Source organism: Ranitomeya imitator, chromosome 6, assembly GCF_032444005.1.
Source record: "Ranitomeya imitator isolate aRanImi1 chromosome 6, aRanImi1.pri, whole genome shotgun sequence".
In the NCBI taxonomy this organism is placed as follows: domain Eukaryota; kingdom Metazoa; phylum Chordata; class Amphibia; order Anura; family Dendrobatidae; genus Ranitomeya; species Ranitomeya imitator.
This window is the reverse complement of record NC_091287.1, coordinates 377215073-377231384: the sequence shown is the minus strand read 5'-3', so window position 1 is coordinate 377231384 and position 16312 is coordinate 377215073. Positions and strand designations below refer to the sequence as shown.

Sequence of the window (16312 nt, the reverse complement as noted above, 5' to 3'; positions counted from 1 at the left end):
ATTTAGTTGCTTTTATAGCAATGTAGTCCAAAGATCAGATAATTCAGATATTCTTATCAGCAAGTAGATTTGCTTCTCTCACCGATCAGTCCAACCAATAAATAACTATACTTTCAGCATTAAATCTCCGACTGTCAATAATTTAGGACAGTGTTTGCTCATAGTAGGACAAGCCTGATGTCTGCATAGTACTATTCTTTTTTTCATCTGACAGTAAGATAACCCCCCCAAATAGCATTTCTGGGCTTGCAGGTCTTCGAAAGCTAAATCCAGTAACACCTTTATATCTTCTTTATGTTGCTGCATTACCGATAAAGCAGTTTTAATTCATATGCAAATATGGCCTTAAGCACTCTGGGCTTGACATAGCACTTAATGAGCTCTGCCCCCCCACCCAGCACCAGCCTCTATAGCTTGAATGGAAGCTTAGTGTCTGATTTCCTTGCCTTTTAATCGGACATCACACAGATGGTGAACTATCAATCAAGATAAAGGAGCTGGGTGGGAAAACAACCCAAAAGACTCCTTAAAGGGACTCTGTCACCCGAATTTGGCAGGCTATGTAAATGCCCTGTGTCTGGTCCGATGGGCGGCGTTTCCTCTTCTTTCATTCACCCCTTCCTTTCCTGCTGTCCGCAATATTTTCTTGAAGTTGAGTAGGTTTGCTCCGTAGTTCACGCGTGCGCAATGCAATCTTGACTTGCGCAACCGCCGTATGCTTTGCCCAACTGCGGGCAAAGCCGAAAGCATTACTGCGCATGCGCCGCCGCACTATGTACCGGAAGTATTTCGCTGTGTTCCGGGACATAGTGCGGCGGCGCATGCGCAGTAATGGTTTTCTGCTTTGCCCGCACTTGGGCAAAGCAGACTGCGCCTGCGCAAGGCAAGATTGCATTGCGCACGCGTGAACTAAGGAGGAATCCTACTCAACTTCAAGAAAATATTGCGGACAGCAGGAAAGGAAGGGGTGAATGAAAGAAGAGGAAACACCGCCCATCGGACCGGACACAGGGCATTTACATAGCCCGCCAAATTCAGGTGGCAGAGTCCCTTTAAGTGCTCTGTCACACCTAGACCACTTAATAGATCACTTGCATATGAATTTAAAACTCTGCTTTCTAGAGAATGAAGCAACATAAACAATATATATATATATATATATATATGTCGAATTTAGCTCCTAAAGACTTGGGCACCCTTTTATGTGGTTGAAAGGGAAGGGGGATGTCTAGCCTCTAGACAAAATTTACAAGCGGCAAGAACGGCTTAAAAGTAATAAAAACAGTCATTCACCTGCTGTCCCTCCCCCCCATGGATCCATCAACTGTGGTCTATTCTGGGACTGCAGCAGTTAAGGGACTCTTAACGTTTCCACATCAGAGGGATATCAATGACTGGATCCACTTGTGTGACAGTAGACAAGTGCGAATGATGATTTTAAGCCATTCATTGCTAAACTTTTTCTAGAGGTTTGATTACTTTAAATTATGTGTAAGAGAAAAAAAAAACAAAAAAAAAAAACAATGTCCATGTCTTAAAACCCAGAAGTTGTACAAAAAAAAAAATCAAAAGGGCATTCCTCCACTGATATGGTGGGTTATCTGCTCATTATTTAACTCCTCCTTTTCCTTTTCGCGATCCTTGTTCCAGTCCTTCAGGCCTTCAGGAAGTGTTGTATCCTCTTCAATGCTTCCAGTACCTTCTACAAATTCCTCATATGTAGATTTTTCAGCAAATGGTCTTGGCCCCAAAAGTTCAACCATATCACTCTTATCCAGCACCTCCTTTTCTAGAAGGCGAAGCGCAACCTAAAAAAAAAAAAATTCAACATGAAACTATGGTTTTAAATGAACTTCTAACATTAGAGAAAAAAAACCAGCTAAACTGTTTACGAGGTGACCTACCTTCTCTATATCAGATTTCTTCTCCTTAAGTAGTTTCACAGTCCTTTCATACGCAGAGTTAATCAGTACTCGAACTTCATCGTCAATGAGTCTCGCGGTGGCCTCACTGTAAGGCTTTTCTAACACCATTTCCCCTTGACGAGGAAGGTCAAATGAAACTTGACCAACTTTGTCACTCATGCCAAACTGGACAATCTACAAAACACAAAAATGGACTTTAGTGTAGAAAGTATATTAATAGATAAAATGTTTACATCAGGTATTAACCCCTTTCCAACATTTGCAGTATATACATGGTTGGGAAGGACTTCCTGACCGAATAGGTACATATACACGTCATGGCGATCACCCGCGCACTAGAGGCGTGGGCGATCGCCACTGGGTGTTCAACTGATATGACAGCTTTCACCTGGCATTCAATGCCAGCACCACTCCTGGCAGTTTTATTCGCTAAATGCTGCGATCGATATTGTTGCCATAGTGACCCGATGTTGTCATCACGACATTAGGGTCACCAGACCTAACAAACTTGTTACAGCATGCTCAGAACATGGTGTATCAAGCTTTTATGTCAGTGCAGCACTGGCAGTTTATAAAGCATAGCAATGTTTGTGCATTGCTATGCTTTATAAGCGATCAGTGCTGTCAAAGTAAAAGTCCCATAAAGGGGGACCAAGTATAAGAAAAAAAAACTATTGAAAAATATAAAAAAATATAAAAAATAATAATAATGAATTGCTGGTTTTTGTCCACTCTCACTCCCACAAATCAGAATAGAAAGAAATAAAAAAAATAAAAACAAGTCATGTGACCAAAATTGTACCAATAAAAACGGCAACTTGTCCCGCAAAAAAAAACAAGTACTCACATGACTCTGTTGGCAGAAATAGGGAAAAATTCTAGCTATCGCCACATGGGGATGCAAAAGCTTGTTTTTGCAATAAAAAGCGTTTTAGTTTGTGACAGCAGCCAATCATAAAAAACGGATATAAATCTGGTATCACTGTAATCACACCGACCCGAAGAATAACGTTGTCTAATGACTTGCATTGCAACAGGAATGGTGTAAAAAAATAAATAAAACCAATGGTTGAACTACTATGGATTTGTTCATTCTGCCTCCCAAAGATCATAGTAAGGCTCGGGTCACATTTATCCTGCACTACGCGACTAGCGCTTACAGCGGGGTTTCCGTGTAATTCTCTGACATACGTGATTCAGATGGAACCCCGGCGGAAGATTCCCTATAATGAGACAGATGGAGGCACTGTGGACGCCGTATGGCCTATGATCCGGCGGTGTCTGTCTTTTTAGACGAGCTCAACAGTGCCGTCGACCACCGTTCTATGCATTTATGAAAAGGACACTACTGAAAAGAGGTCAGATGGAGTCCACAGTAACACTGCTGCCTCATTATAGTAAATGGATCCTTTGGGGTTTCATCTGAATCACATCACCTGGAAGATTTAGATGGAAACCCCGATATTAGCATCTACATGTTTGGCATTTCTTTAGCGATGAAAACCAGCTTAATATACGGGTGGATGTCTCGAGAAGCACAAGCTGGCCACCACAATGCACTGGTGCCCAAAACGGCAGTTTGCAATTTTCACTCAGCAACATCCACTGCAGCTCGTTTCTGGAAAATATCCATGGAGTCAAGAATCATCACAGGTGTGTAGATACAGAATGTAGAATTTTTGCTTTCTTGCCTTTTTTCAGAGAATATGAATGATAAAAACAAAACTTTTTCTCCACTCATGGTTAGTGGTTGGGTGAAGCCATTTATTGTCAAACTACTGTGTTTTCTCTTTTTGAATCATAATGACAACCCAAAACATCCAAATGACCCTGATCAAAAGTTCACATATCCTATTTCTTAACCCCTTCATGACCCAGCCTATTTTGACCTTAATGACCTGGCCGTTTTTTGCAATTCTGACCAGTGTCTCTTTATGAGGTAATAACTCAGGAATGCTTCAATGGATCCTAGCGGTTCTGAGATTGTTTTTTCATGACATATTGGGCTTCATGTTAGTGGTAAATTTAGGTCAATAAATTATGCGTTTATTTGTGATAAAAACGGAAATTTGGTGAAAATTTTGAAAATTTCGCAATTTTCACAATTTGAATTTTTATTCTGTTAAAACCAGAGAGTTATGTGACACAAAATAGTTAATAAATAACATTTCCCACATGTATACTTTACATCAGCACAATTTTGTAAACAAAAATTTTTTTTTGCTAGGAAGTTATAAGGGTTAAAATTTGACCAGTGATTTCTCATTTTTACAACGAAATTTACAAAACCATTTTTTTTAGGGACCACCTCACATTTGAAGTCAGTTTGAGGGGTCTATATGGCTGAAAATACCCAAAAGTGACACCATTCTAAAAACTGCACCCCTCAAGGTGCACAAAACCACATTCAAGAAGTTTATTAACCCTTCAGGTGCTTCACAGCAGCAGAAGCAACATGGAAGGAAAAAATGAACATTTAACTTTTTAGTCACAAAAATTATCTTTTAGCAACAATTTTTTTGATTTCACAATGGTAAAAGAAGAAACTGAACCACGAAAGTGGTTGTCCAATTTGTCCTGAGTACGCTGATACCTCATATGTAGGGGTAAACCACTGTTTGGGCGCACGGCAGGGCTTGGAAGGGAAGGAGCGCCATTTGACTTTTTGAATGAAAAATTGGCTCCACTTTTTAGCGGACACCATGTCACATTTGGAGAGCCCCCGTGTGCCTAAAAATTGGAGCTCCCCCACAAGTGACCCCATTTTGGAAACTAGACACCCCAAGGAACTTATCTAGATGCATAGTGAGCACTTTGAACCCCCAGGTGCTTCACAAGTTGATCCGTAAAAATGAAAAAGTACTTTTTTTTTTTTTCACAAAAAATTTCTTTTCGCCTCAATTTTTTCATTTTCACATGGGCAATAGGATAAAATGGATCCTAAAATTTGTTGGGCAATTTCTCCCGAGTACGCCAATACCTCATATGTGGGGGTAAACCACTGTTTGGGCACACGGCAGGGCTCGGAAGGGAAGGCGCGCCATTTGACTTTTTGAATGGAAAATTAGCTCCAATTGTTAGTGGACACCATGTTGCGTTTGGAGAGCCCCTGTATGCCTAAACATCGGAGCTCCCCCACAAGTGACCCCATTTTGGAAACTAGACCCCCCAAGGAACTTATCTAGATGCATATTGAGCACTTTAAACCCCCAGCTGCTTCACAGAAGTTTATAACGCAGAGCCATGAAAATAAAAAATAACTTTTCTTTCCTCAAAAATGATTTTTTAGCCTGGAATTTCCTATTTTGCCAAGGGTATTAGGAGAAATTGGACCCCAAATGTTGTTGTCCAGTTTGTCCTGAGTACACTGATACCCCATATGTGGGGGTAAACCACTGTTTGGGCGCACGGCAGGGCTCGGAAGGGAAGGCACGCCATTTGGCTTTTTAAATGGAAAATTAGCTCCAATCATTAGCGGACACCATGTCACGTTTGGAGAGCCCTTTTGTGCCTAAACATTGGAGATCCCCCACAAATGACCCCATTTTGGAAACTAGACCCCCAAAGGAACTTATCTAGATGTGTGGTGAGGACTTTGAACCCCCAAGTGCTTCACAGAAGTTTATAACGCAGAGCCGTGAAAATAATAAATATGTTTTCTTTCCTCAAAAATAATTATTTAGCCCAGAATTTTTTAATTTTCCAAAGGGTAACAGGAGAAATTTGACCCCAATATTTGTTGTCCAGTTTCTCCTGAGTACGGTGATACCCCATATGTGGGGGTAAACTACTGTTTGGGCACATGCCGGGGCTCGGAAGTGAAGTAGTGACGTTTTGAAATGCAGACTTTGATGGAATTCTCTGCGGGCGTCACGTTGCGTTTGCAGAGCCCCTGATGTGGCTAAACAGTAGAAACCCCCCACAAGTGACCCCATTTTGGAAACTAGACCCCCCAAGGAACTTATCTAGATATGTGGTGAGCACTTTGAACCCCCAAGTGCTTCACAGACGTTTACAACGCAGAGCCGTGAAAATAAAAAATCATTTTTCTTTCCTCAAAAATGATGTTTTAGCAAGCATTTTTTTATTTTCACAAGGGTAACAGGAGAAATTGGACCCCAATAATTGTTGCGCAGTTTGTCCTGAGTATGCTGGTCCCCCATATGTGGGGAAAACCACTGTTTGGGCACACGTCGGGGCTCGGAAGTGAGGGAGCACCATTTGACTACAAGATTGGCTGGAATCAATGGCGGCGCCATGTTGCGTTTGGAGACCCCTGATGTGCCTAAACAGTGGAAACCCCTCAATTCTAACTCCAACACTAACCCCAACACACCCCTAACCCTAATCCCAACTCTAGCCATAACCCTAATCACAACCCTAACCGCAACACACCCCTAACCACAACCCTAACCCCAACACACCCCTAACCCTAACCACAACCCTAATTCCAACCCTAACCCTAAGGCTATGTGCCCACGTTGCGGATTCGTGTGAGATTTTTCAGCATCATTTTTGAAAAATCCGCGGGTAAAAGGCACTGCGTTTTACCTGCGGATTTACCGCGGATTTCCAGTGTTTTTTGTGCGGATTTCACCTGCGGATTCCTATTGAGGAACAGGTGTAAAACGCTGCGGAATCCGCACAAAGAATTGACATGCTGCGGAAAATACAACGCAGCGTTTCCGCGCGGTATTTTCCGCACCATGGGCACAGCGGATTTGGTTTTTCATAGGTATACTTGGTACTGTAAACCTGATGGAACACTGCTGCGGATCCGCAGCCAAATCCGCACCGTGTGCACATGGCCTAATTCTAAAGGTATGTGCACACGCTGCGGAAAACGCTGCGGATCCGCAGCAGTTTCCCATGAGTTTACAGTTCAATGTAAACCTATGGAAAACAAAAATCGCTGTACACATGCTGCAGAAAAACTGCACGGAAACGCAGCGGTTTACATTCCGCAACATGTCGCTTCTTTCTGCGGATTCCACAGCAGTTTTACAACTGCTCCAATAGAAAATCGCAGTTGTAAAACTGCAGTGAAATGCGCAGAAAAACCGCGGTAAATCTGCCATAAATCCGCAGTGGTTTAGCACTGCGGATTTATCAAATCCGCAGCGGAAAAATCCGCAGAGGACCAGAATACGTGTGCACATACCCTAACCCTACCCCTACCCCTACCCCTAGTTCTTACCCCAACCTTAGTGGAAGAAAAAAAAAAATCTTTCTTTTATTATTGTCCCTACCTATGGGGGTGACAAAGGGGGGGGTCATTCAGTATTTTTTTTATTTTGATCACTGCGATAGGTTTTATCGCAGTGATCAAAATGCACTTGAAACGAATCTGCCGGCCGGCAGATTCGGCGGGCGCACTGCGCATGCGCCTGCCATTTTGGAAGATGGCGGCGCCCGGAAAAGAAGACGGACGGACCACGGGAGGCTCGGTAAGTATGATGGGGTGGGGGGGGGGGGGGGGGTGGAGCACGGGGGGGTGGGGGGGTGGATCAGAGCATGGGGGGGGGTAAATCGGAGCATGGGGGGGTAAATCGGAGCACGGGGGAGTAAATCGGAGCACGGGGGGGTGGATCGGAGTACGGGGGGGGGTTCATTGGAGCATTGGGGGGTGGATCGGACTGCAGGGGGGTGGATCGAAGTGCAGGGGGGGTGGTTGGAGCACAGGGGGGTGATTGGAGCACAGGGGTGAGCGGACAAGAGCACGGGGGGGAGCAGACAGGAGGACGGAGGGGAGCGGAGCAGTGTAAAGGAGATCGGAGGGCTGGGGGGGCGATCGGTGGGGTGGGGGCACATCAATGTTTCCAGCCATGGCCGATGATATTGCAGCATCGGCCATGGCTGGATTGTAATATTTCACCAGTTATAATAGGTGAAATATTACAAATCGCTCTGATTGGCTGTTGAAAGTGAAACTGCCAATCAGAGCGATCGTAGCCATGGGGGGGGGGGGGGGGGGGGTGAAGCCACCCCCCCTGGGCTAAACTACCACTCCCCCTGTCCCTGCAGATCGGGTGAAATGGGAGTTAACCCTTTCACCCGATCTGCAGGGACCCGATCATTCTGTGACACAGCATATGCGTCACAGGTCGGATTGGCACCGACTTTCATGACGCATACGCTGTGTCACAGGTCGGGAAGGGGTTAATACCATGCATTGCCCCCTCTAACATCCATGACAGCTGGAAGTCTTTTGTGGTAGTTGTGCATGAGGTTCTTTATTTTCTCAGCTGGTAAAGCTGCCCACTCTTGGAAAAAAGCCTCCTGTCCTGTAAATTCCTGGGCTGTCTAGCATGAACTGTGCGCTTGAGATCTCCCCAGAGTGGCTCAATGATATTGAGGTCAGGGGGCTGAGATGGCCCCTACTGAACCTTCACTGTATTCTGCTGTAGCCAGTGACAGGTCTACTTGGCCTTGTGTTTTGGATCATGTTGGAACGTCCAAGTACGTCCCATGTGCAGCTTCCGGGCTGCTGATTGCAAATTTACCTCCACTATTTGCCAATAACGTACTGAATTCATCTTTCCTTCAACTTTGAACAAGTTTCCTGTGCCTTTGTAGCTCACACATCCCCAAAACATCAGCGATCCACTTCCGTGCTTTACAGTAGGAATGGTGCTCCTTTCATCATAGGCCTTGTTGACCTCTCTTCAAATGTAACGTTTATGGATGTGTCCAAAAAGTTCAATTTTGACCTCATCACTCCAAATTACCTTATTCCAGAAGTTTTGAGGCTTGTCTCTGTGCTGTTTTGCGTATTTTAGGCAAGATACTTTGTGGCATTTGCGCAGTAATGGCTTTCTTCTGGCAACTCGACCATGCAGCCCATTTTTCTTCAAGTGCCTCCTTATTGTGCATCTTGAAACAGCCACACCGTCAGTTTTCAGAGAGTCCAGTATTTCAGCTGATGTTATTTGTGGGTTTTTCTTTGCATCCAGAACAATTTTCCTGCAGTTGTGGACTACCTGACCGTGGTTTTGTTTTTACAGAGTCCCTGATTTTCATCTTGTTAATCACAGTTTGAACGCTGCTCACTGGCCTTATCAGTTCCTTGGATATATTTTTGTATCCCTTTCCTGTTTTATACAGTTCAACTACTTTTTCCCGTAGATCTGCTAACAATTCTTTTGCTTTCCCCATGACTCACAATCCAGAAACATCAGTGGCTGGATGAAAGATGCAAGAGTCTGTCTGGATCCCAGAATCTCACTCAGCTCTTATGCACACACACTGATTACAAGCAAACAGGTCAAAGGTGAGGATGTTACCTTTAGTAGCCATTCAAACCCATTTGTATCAATTTCTGTGCATGTTATCCGGCCAAAATCACCAGGGTAAGTGAACTATTGATCACAGTCATTTGGATGTTTTGGGTTGTCATTAGGATTTAAAAAGAGAAAACAGTAGTTTGACAATAAATGGCTTCACCCAACCACTAACCATGAGTGGAGAAAAAAGTTTGGTGTTATCATTCATATTTTCTGAAAAAAGGTCAAGAAAGTAAAAATTCTGCCGGGGTATGTAAACTTTTGATCACAACTGTAGAATTTCCAAAATGGGGTCACTCGAAGGAAGATTCTTCTCTTATAGCACTTAGGGGCTCTGTATATGGAGTCCGCAAACTATTCTAGGAAAATACGCGCTCCAAGAGGAAAATAGCTCTCAGTCCCTCCCAAATCTCGCCCTGTGGCTAAGCAGTACTGTACAGCCACATATGGGTTTTTCTACATTCAGCAGAAATTGTGGGACAAAATTTGGTGCCATTTTTATGTATTTCCCAGTGTGAAAATGTAAAATCTGGAACAAAAAGTAAACTTTTGTGGTAAAAATGTAATTATCTTTTCTTCACTGTCCAATTTTATAAAATGCCGTGACAAACCCGTACTGTCAAAATGATCACTGCACAGCTAGATGAATTCATTGAGTGGTGTAGTTTGTAAAATTGGGTCACTTATGGGGGAGGGTGGGCTCTGCTGTTCTGGCACCTCAGGGGCTTCACCAATGTGACATGACGCCTTCAAACCAGTCCAGCAAAATCTGAAATCTGGGGAAGGAGCGAAATGGGGAATAGCCGTCTCGACCTCAACCGGGCACCCCGTAATAGGGGGCCAAGGAAGGAGCCATGCCAGGAGTCTCACAGGAGACCCATTTTTCTTCATCTGTAATCCGTCGGGAAAAAAATACGGAGTAAAAAATCTTAGGTGTGCCTCCTATGCGACACTAAGCAAAAACTGGAGAAGGCTGATGCCGTCCAGGGGTGTATACTGCAGAGGATGAGCCACGATTAATCTTTTTCAGATTTTGCATAGTGTCGCCTCCTAGAGGACAGTAGCATAACACACATGGTCCTGTGTCCCCAAATGAGGCGACAGAGTAATATGTTTTTCGTCATTTTCACAGATCAACCATACATTACTTGAGAGGCCTAGTTTCCAAAACGGGGTCACTTGTGGGGGTTTACACTATTTAGACATCAGAGGCTCTCCAAAGGCGACAAAACACCAGCAGACCATTCCATCAAAGTCTGCAGTCCAAAACCTAACTCCTTCCTTTCTGAGCGCCCAAACTCAGGAGGAATTGCACAACAGAGTTTGAAGTCCATTTTCTCCTATTACCTTGTGAAAATGCAAAAATTGGAGCTAAAAACATTTTTGTGGGAAAATTTTTTATTTTCACAGTTCAACCATTTAAATTTCTGTGAAGCACCTAGGTGTTCACCATACATCTAGATAAGTTCCTTAAGGGGTCTAGTTTTCAAAATGGGGGTCACTTCTGGGGGGTTCCACTGTTTAGGCACATCAGGGGCTCTCCAAAGGCGACATGGTAAATTTTGCATTACAAAAGTGAAATGATGATCCTTCCATTTCGAGCCGTGCTGTGAGTGCAAACAGTAGTTTTCCCCCACATATTGGGTATCTGCATGCATAGGAGAAATTGCACATCACATTATGGGGTCCATTTTCTCCTGTTGCCCTTATGAAAAAAAAAAAATGAGTTTAAAGAAAAAATTGGGGGGTTGGGGGGGAGGGAGGGAGAGCACATTTATTTTTTCCTTCCACATTGCTTATTTTTTGTCATATGGAACCCTCAAAGTCACTTAAAATGGATGTGGTCCTAAGAAAAAAAAAAGATCTTGTACATTTTATGGTAGAAATGAGAAATTGCTGATCAACTTTTAACCCTTCTAACCACCTAACAAAAAAAATTCATGTTTCAAAAATTGTGCTGATGTAAAGTAGACATGTGGGAAATGTTATTTATGAACTATTTTGTGTGACATAACTCTGGTTTAAGGACATACAAATAAAAAATTGCACCATTGCAGGCAGCCTTGGAACAGATTCTAGGGGTCAGTATGTCTTCTTTCTCCAGGCTGTCCTTCCCCTGTAAAAAGTTTAAATGTATACTGGAGAACTCCATTTACCATAATCTCGAATAAACTAGAATGGAGATCCAGAGTCCTTTGTTTCTCCTTATGGGATTGTGGTAAGGACTGTGAAAGGAGCAGTGTCACTTCCATACAATGACCCACCTGTGCATAGGCACTTTGTGTCACCTTCTTCAGATCATCCTGAGCTCCAGTTGTAATTCTCCCAAAGAATATTTCTTCAGAGACCCTGCCGCCCAGAGTCATGCACATCCTATCCAGCAGCTGCTCCTTTGTATATAGATATTGTTCTTTAGGTAAATACTGAGCATATCCGAGGCCCTTCCCTCGTGGTATGATAGAAACCTGGAAGATAAAGGCAAAGTTCACAATGTGAAATTATAATATGAATAAATTCTAACAAAAAGGAACAGATAATCAGGAAAACCACAATCACTGCAGCAGACGTGTGACCCTACGTGTGTTTGTAATAAATGGTATTCCAACAAGTGTAGTCTGTAAGCTGCTAAGGATTTATATAGTTACGTATAAAGATATAAAACAAATGCCTCAGTTCATGTGTATTCATTATTTAAATGCTTTATATATATAAAAAAAACAAAAAACAATATTGTTCTAACTTGCATCTTGTAAACATAGCAATAGGTCTACGGTCAGTCATAAATCCATGCAATCATACATTCCTAACTAATTATGCAATCAGCTATAGTTTCATGCCACAATCTACTAATCAGCAATACAATTAATCAATTTTGCTAAATTATGCTATAACCCAAACCATGTCATATTATTATTTCACATGCGTATATATAAATAGCAGTTTTTTTAACTAAATATAAAAAATTTGTCAAAAATATCAAAACAAGGAGGTGGTCTAATTTCAGGTATATGGCTGCGATCGGGGATGAGGGTGTTGCTGTTCCTTAGTAAAAGTAGGCCTATGGGACCCTGGCACATTTGTGTATTAGACAGACTGCTGATTTTAATGGTCATAAATGAAATGAGAACTTGGCTGATGCTATCCCAGGTCCGGCACCAGGACCACAGTGATAAGGACATTCGTGTCGGATCTGCCTCACAGGCTATCAGATTAAGTTGGATAACGGGGTCGTCCATCTTTCAGGACCTTTTTTTCTTTCCTTAAATGCATGTAACTGGGGCTAAAACAGGGATTTTTGTGCTACTCACCGTAAAATCCTTTTCTCCGAGTCGTTCATTGGGGGACACAGGACTGTGGGTGTATGCTACTGCCGCCAGGAGGCTGACACTAAGTAGGTATAAAAAAAAAAAAAAAAAAGTTAGCTCCTCCTCCATAGTATACACCTTGCCACTGGCCCTGACAGCTCCAGTTTGGTGCACAAGCAGTAGGAGATAGAGAAAACAAAACAGCATTAGAGCAAAGACAACATGTCTAGAATAATACTATAGTCTGAACAACCCCATAGACAAATAAAATGAATAGGGAGGGAGCTGTGTCCCCCAATGAACGACTCGGAGAAAAGGATTTTACGGTGAGTAACACAAAAATCCCTGTTTCTCCATCGTCTCATTGGGGGACACAGGACTGTGGGATGTCCCAAAGCAGTCCCAGGGTGGGAAGAAGACTCACTGGAAGAAAACCCCTAGGCACTTACCGCCTATAGGTGCGATACCGCGGCCTGAAGAATTTTCCTTCCCAAACTTGCATCAGCAAAGGCCGGAGTGTGGATATTATAATGTTTAGAGAAAGTGTGCAGGCTGGACCAAGTGGCCGCTTTGCAAACCTGCTCTGCTGAAGCTTGGTGCCGAAGCGCCCAGGAAGCCCCTACCGCCCGAGTAGAGTGTGCCCTGATCCCAGCCGGGATGGCTGCACCCTTGATACGGTAGGCCTCCTGAATAGTGGTTCCTATCCATCTGGCTAAGGTCGATCTAGAGGCTGCGAGTCCCTTTTTATGACCCGCAGGAAGAACGAACAGAACATCCGTCTTTCGAAAAGAAGCGGTCCGAGAAACGTATCTTCTCAGAGCTCTCACCAAATCTAGAGTATGGAGAGCTTTTTCCACCCGGTGTGTAGGCGCAGGACAAAAAGAAGGCAAGACAATGTCCTCATTAATGTGGAATGAGGAGACTACTTTTGGCAAAAAGGAAGGTGCTGGACTCAGCACCACCTTATCCTGATGAAATTGTAGAAACGGCGCCTGACAGGACAAGGCCGCTAATTCCGATACCCGCCTAATGGATGTTATAGCTACCAGAAACAAAACCTTCCAAGAAAGGTACCTTAAAGGAATATCTTGGAGGGGCTCAAATGGAGGTTCCTGAAGAACACTCAAGACCAAATTAAGGTCCCAAGCTTCTATCGGAGCTTTGTAAGGAGGGACTATATGAGAGACTCCCTGCAAAAAAGTTTTTACTTGCAGATTGGTAGCGATCCTGCGCTGGAAAAGAACCGATAAGGCGGATATTTGCCTCCTAAGGGTACTTGGAGCGAGACCTGAGTCTAGACCAGATTGGAGAAAAGCTAGGACATTAGGAATGGAAAACCGAAGAGGAGGAAGACCCTTCTTCCTGCACCATGAGAGAAAGACTTTCCAGGTGTGGTGGTAAATGCGTGCTGAAGCTGTCTTTCGAGCATTAACCATAGTTGAGGCTACTTTCTGAGAAAAACCGGCCTGGGTCAGAATCCAAGATTCAACGGCCAAGCCGTCAAACGCAGGGCCTCTAAGTTCTGGTGGAATATCGGCCCCTGCGACAGAAGATCTGGCTGCATTGGTAGCTGCCAAGGAACCCCGACGATCAGCTGAACTAGGTCTGCGTACCATGACCTCCGAGGCCAATCTGGGGCGACTAGAATTGTCGGAACTCCCTCTAACTTGATCTTCCTGACGACCTTTGGAAGCAGCGCCAGAGGGGGAAACAGATATGGAAGACGAAATTTGTTCCAAGATAGGACTAGTGCGTCTACGGCAATTGCTCCTGGATCTCGAAACCGTGCAACGAACCTGGGTACTTTGGTATTCGACCCGGTGGCCATTAGATCCACGTCCGGGATTCCCCAGCGTAGACATATCTGCCGAAAAACATCGGGGTGAAGAGACCATTCCCCGGGCGCAAGACCCTGTCGGCTCAGAAAGTCCGCTGCCCAGTTCTCCTTGCCCGGGATGTAAACTGCCGAGATCACAGAGTGATTGTTCTCGGCCCAGCGGAGGACTTGTCCTACCTCGCGCATGGCTGATCTGCTGCGAGTGCCCCCCTGATGATGATGGTGAAAGTGCTGCAAACCCAGCCAAATTGCCCTTATTTCCAACAGATTGATTGGAAGGGTTGATTCCCTTGGGGACCAACGACCCTGAGCCGTGTGCTGGAGAAACACTGCTCCCCAACCGAGAAGGCTGGCGTCTGTAGTGACTACCAGCCAATGAACTGGAGGAAAGGCTTTCCCCTGAAGTAGGGAGGAACTCCTCATCCACCATATCAGGGATTGCCTGACCCCAGGAGCCAGACGACACCTGAGGTTGAGAGACAAAGGACTCCTGTCCCAGGCTGACAGAAGTGCCTGTTGGAGTGGACGAAGATGGAATTGGGCGAATGGAACCGCTTCTATAGCTGCTGCCATCCTGCCCAAGACCTTCATGCAGAACCGGATTGAATGGAAACTTGGCTGCCGAAGAATTTTTACCTCCTGCCGGAGACAAAGCACCTTGTCCTGGGGTAAAATAGTTAGCCCCCGAGAGGTGTCGAAGATCATCCCTAAAAAAGAGATCTTCCGAGATGGTAGTAGAGATGACTTCTTTAAATTGACCAGCCACCCTAGACGAGCTAGGGTGTCCAAAGAGATGTTGACGTTGTCCCTGCATGCCTGAAAAGTTGGTCCTTTGACTAAGAGATCGTCTAAGTAAGGCAGAATGACTATGCCTCGAGAGTGCAGGATTGACACCACTGTTGCCATCACCTTCGTGAACACCCTGGGAGCAGTGGCGAGCCCGAAAGGTAATGCAGTGAATTGGAAGTGTCGCTCGCCTATGGAAAACCGTAGAAATTTTTGATGAGGAGGAAATATAGGAACGTGCAGATAGGCGTCTTGAATATCTATGGAAGCCAGGAATTCTCCCCTTTCCATAGCCGCAATGACCGAGCGGAGAGATTCCATACGGAAGCGACGAGTGCTGATGAATTTGTTTAGACACTTTAGGTCCAGAATGGGTCTCACGGTCCCATTCTTTTTGGGAACCGTAAACAGATTTGAATAAAACCCCTTGAACCTTTCTTCCTTTGGAACAGGGACAATGACCCCGTTGGACTGAAGAGACTCGACTGCTCTGAATAAAGCTCTTAGACGGGTTTTTGAACTGGGAAGACTGGACGGAAAAAACCGGCCTGGAGGGAGACAGGAAAACTATTTTGTACCCTGAAACCACCAGGTCTCTTACCCATCTGTCGTGAACAACTGACAGCCAGGACTGATGGAACAGTAGTAGGCGACCGCCTACTCTGTTGGAAGCGACGAGAGGCTGCCTCCAGTCATTTAGCCGAAGATCGAGGATATCTAGATCCCCTAGATCTTGACGGTTGATACCGCATTCTTGCCAATGGATTGGCCCTATAGGAGACCTGGTGCTCCCGGTCTTGGACAGGCCGACTTGGGAGACCTGCGCTTGGTGCCGCAAACCACCGGGAGTTACGAAAGGATTTAAATCTTGCTTGAAATTGGCGACGAAAAGGTTGCTTAACCTTTTGTTGAAGAAGGAAATTACTTTTACCTCCCGTGGTATCAGATATAAGCTGATCCAATTTTTCGCCAAAAAGACGGACACCTTGATAAGGAAGGGATGTAAGGGACTTCTTTGAAGTAGAGTCCGCCCGCCAATTTCTTAGCCATAGGGCCCTTCTGATAGCAATAGCATTTGCCGCAGCCAATGCTGAACAATTTGCCGCATCCAAGGATGCATTAATCAGATAATTTCCTGCTAAAGATATCTGATTTGACATCTCTATCACCTCTACA

At 44.5% G+C, this 16312-nt stretch overlaps 1 protein-coding gene across 2 annotated transcripts in view; it reads right to left on the bottom strand.

Moving 5' to 3' along the window:
- Positions 1 to 1565: 1565 nt before the first annotated feature.
- The window catches only part of AFG3L2 (AFG3 like matrix AAA peptidase subunit 2), a 78884-nt gene continuing 64137 nt past the window's right edge, over positions 1566 to 16312 (bottom strand). For both annotated transcript variants that reach the window (XM_069731017.1, XM_069731018.1), the window contains exons 15-17: positions 11473 to 11673; positions 1905 to 2099; positions 1566 to 1808 (exon numbers count right to left, since the gene is read on the bottom strand). In XM_069731017.1, the coding sequence (XP_069587118.1) occupies positions 1566 to 1808; positions 1905 to 2099; positions 11473 to 11673 (639 nt within the window). The remainder of the gene's footprint in view (positions 1809 to 1904; positions 2100 to 11472; positions 11674 to 16312) is intronic.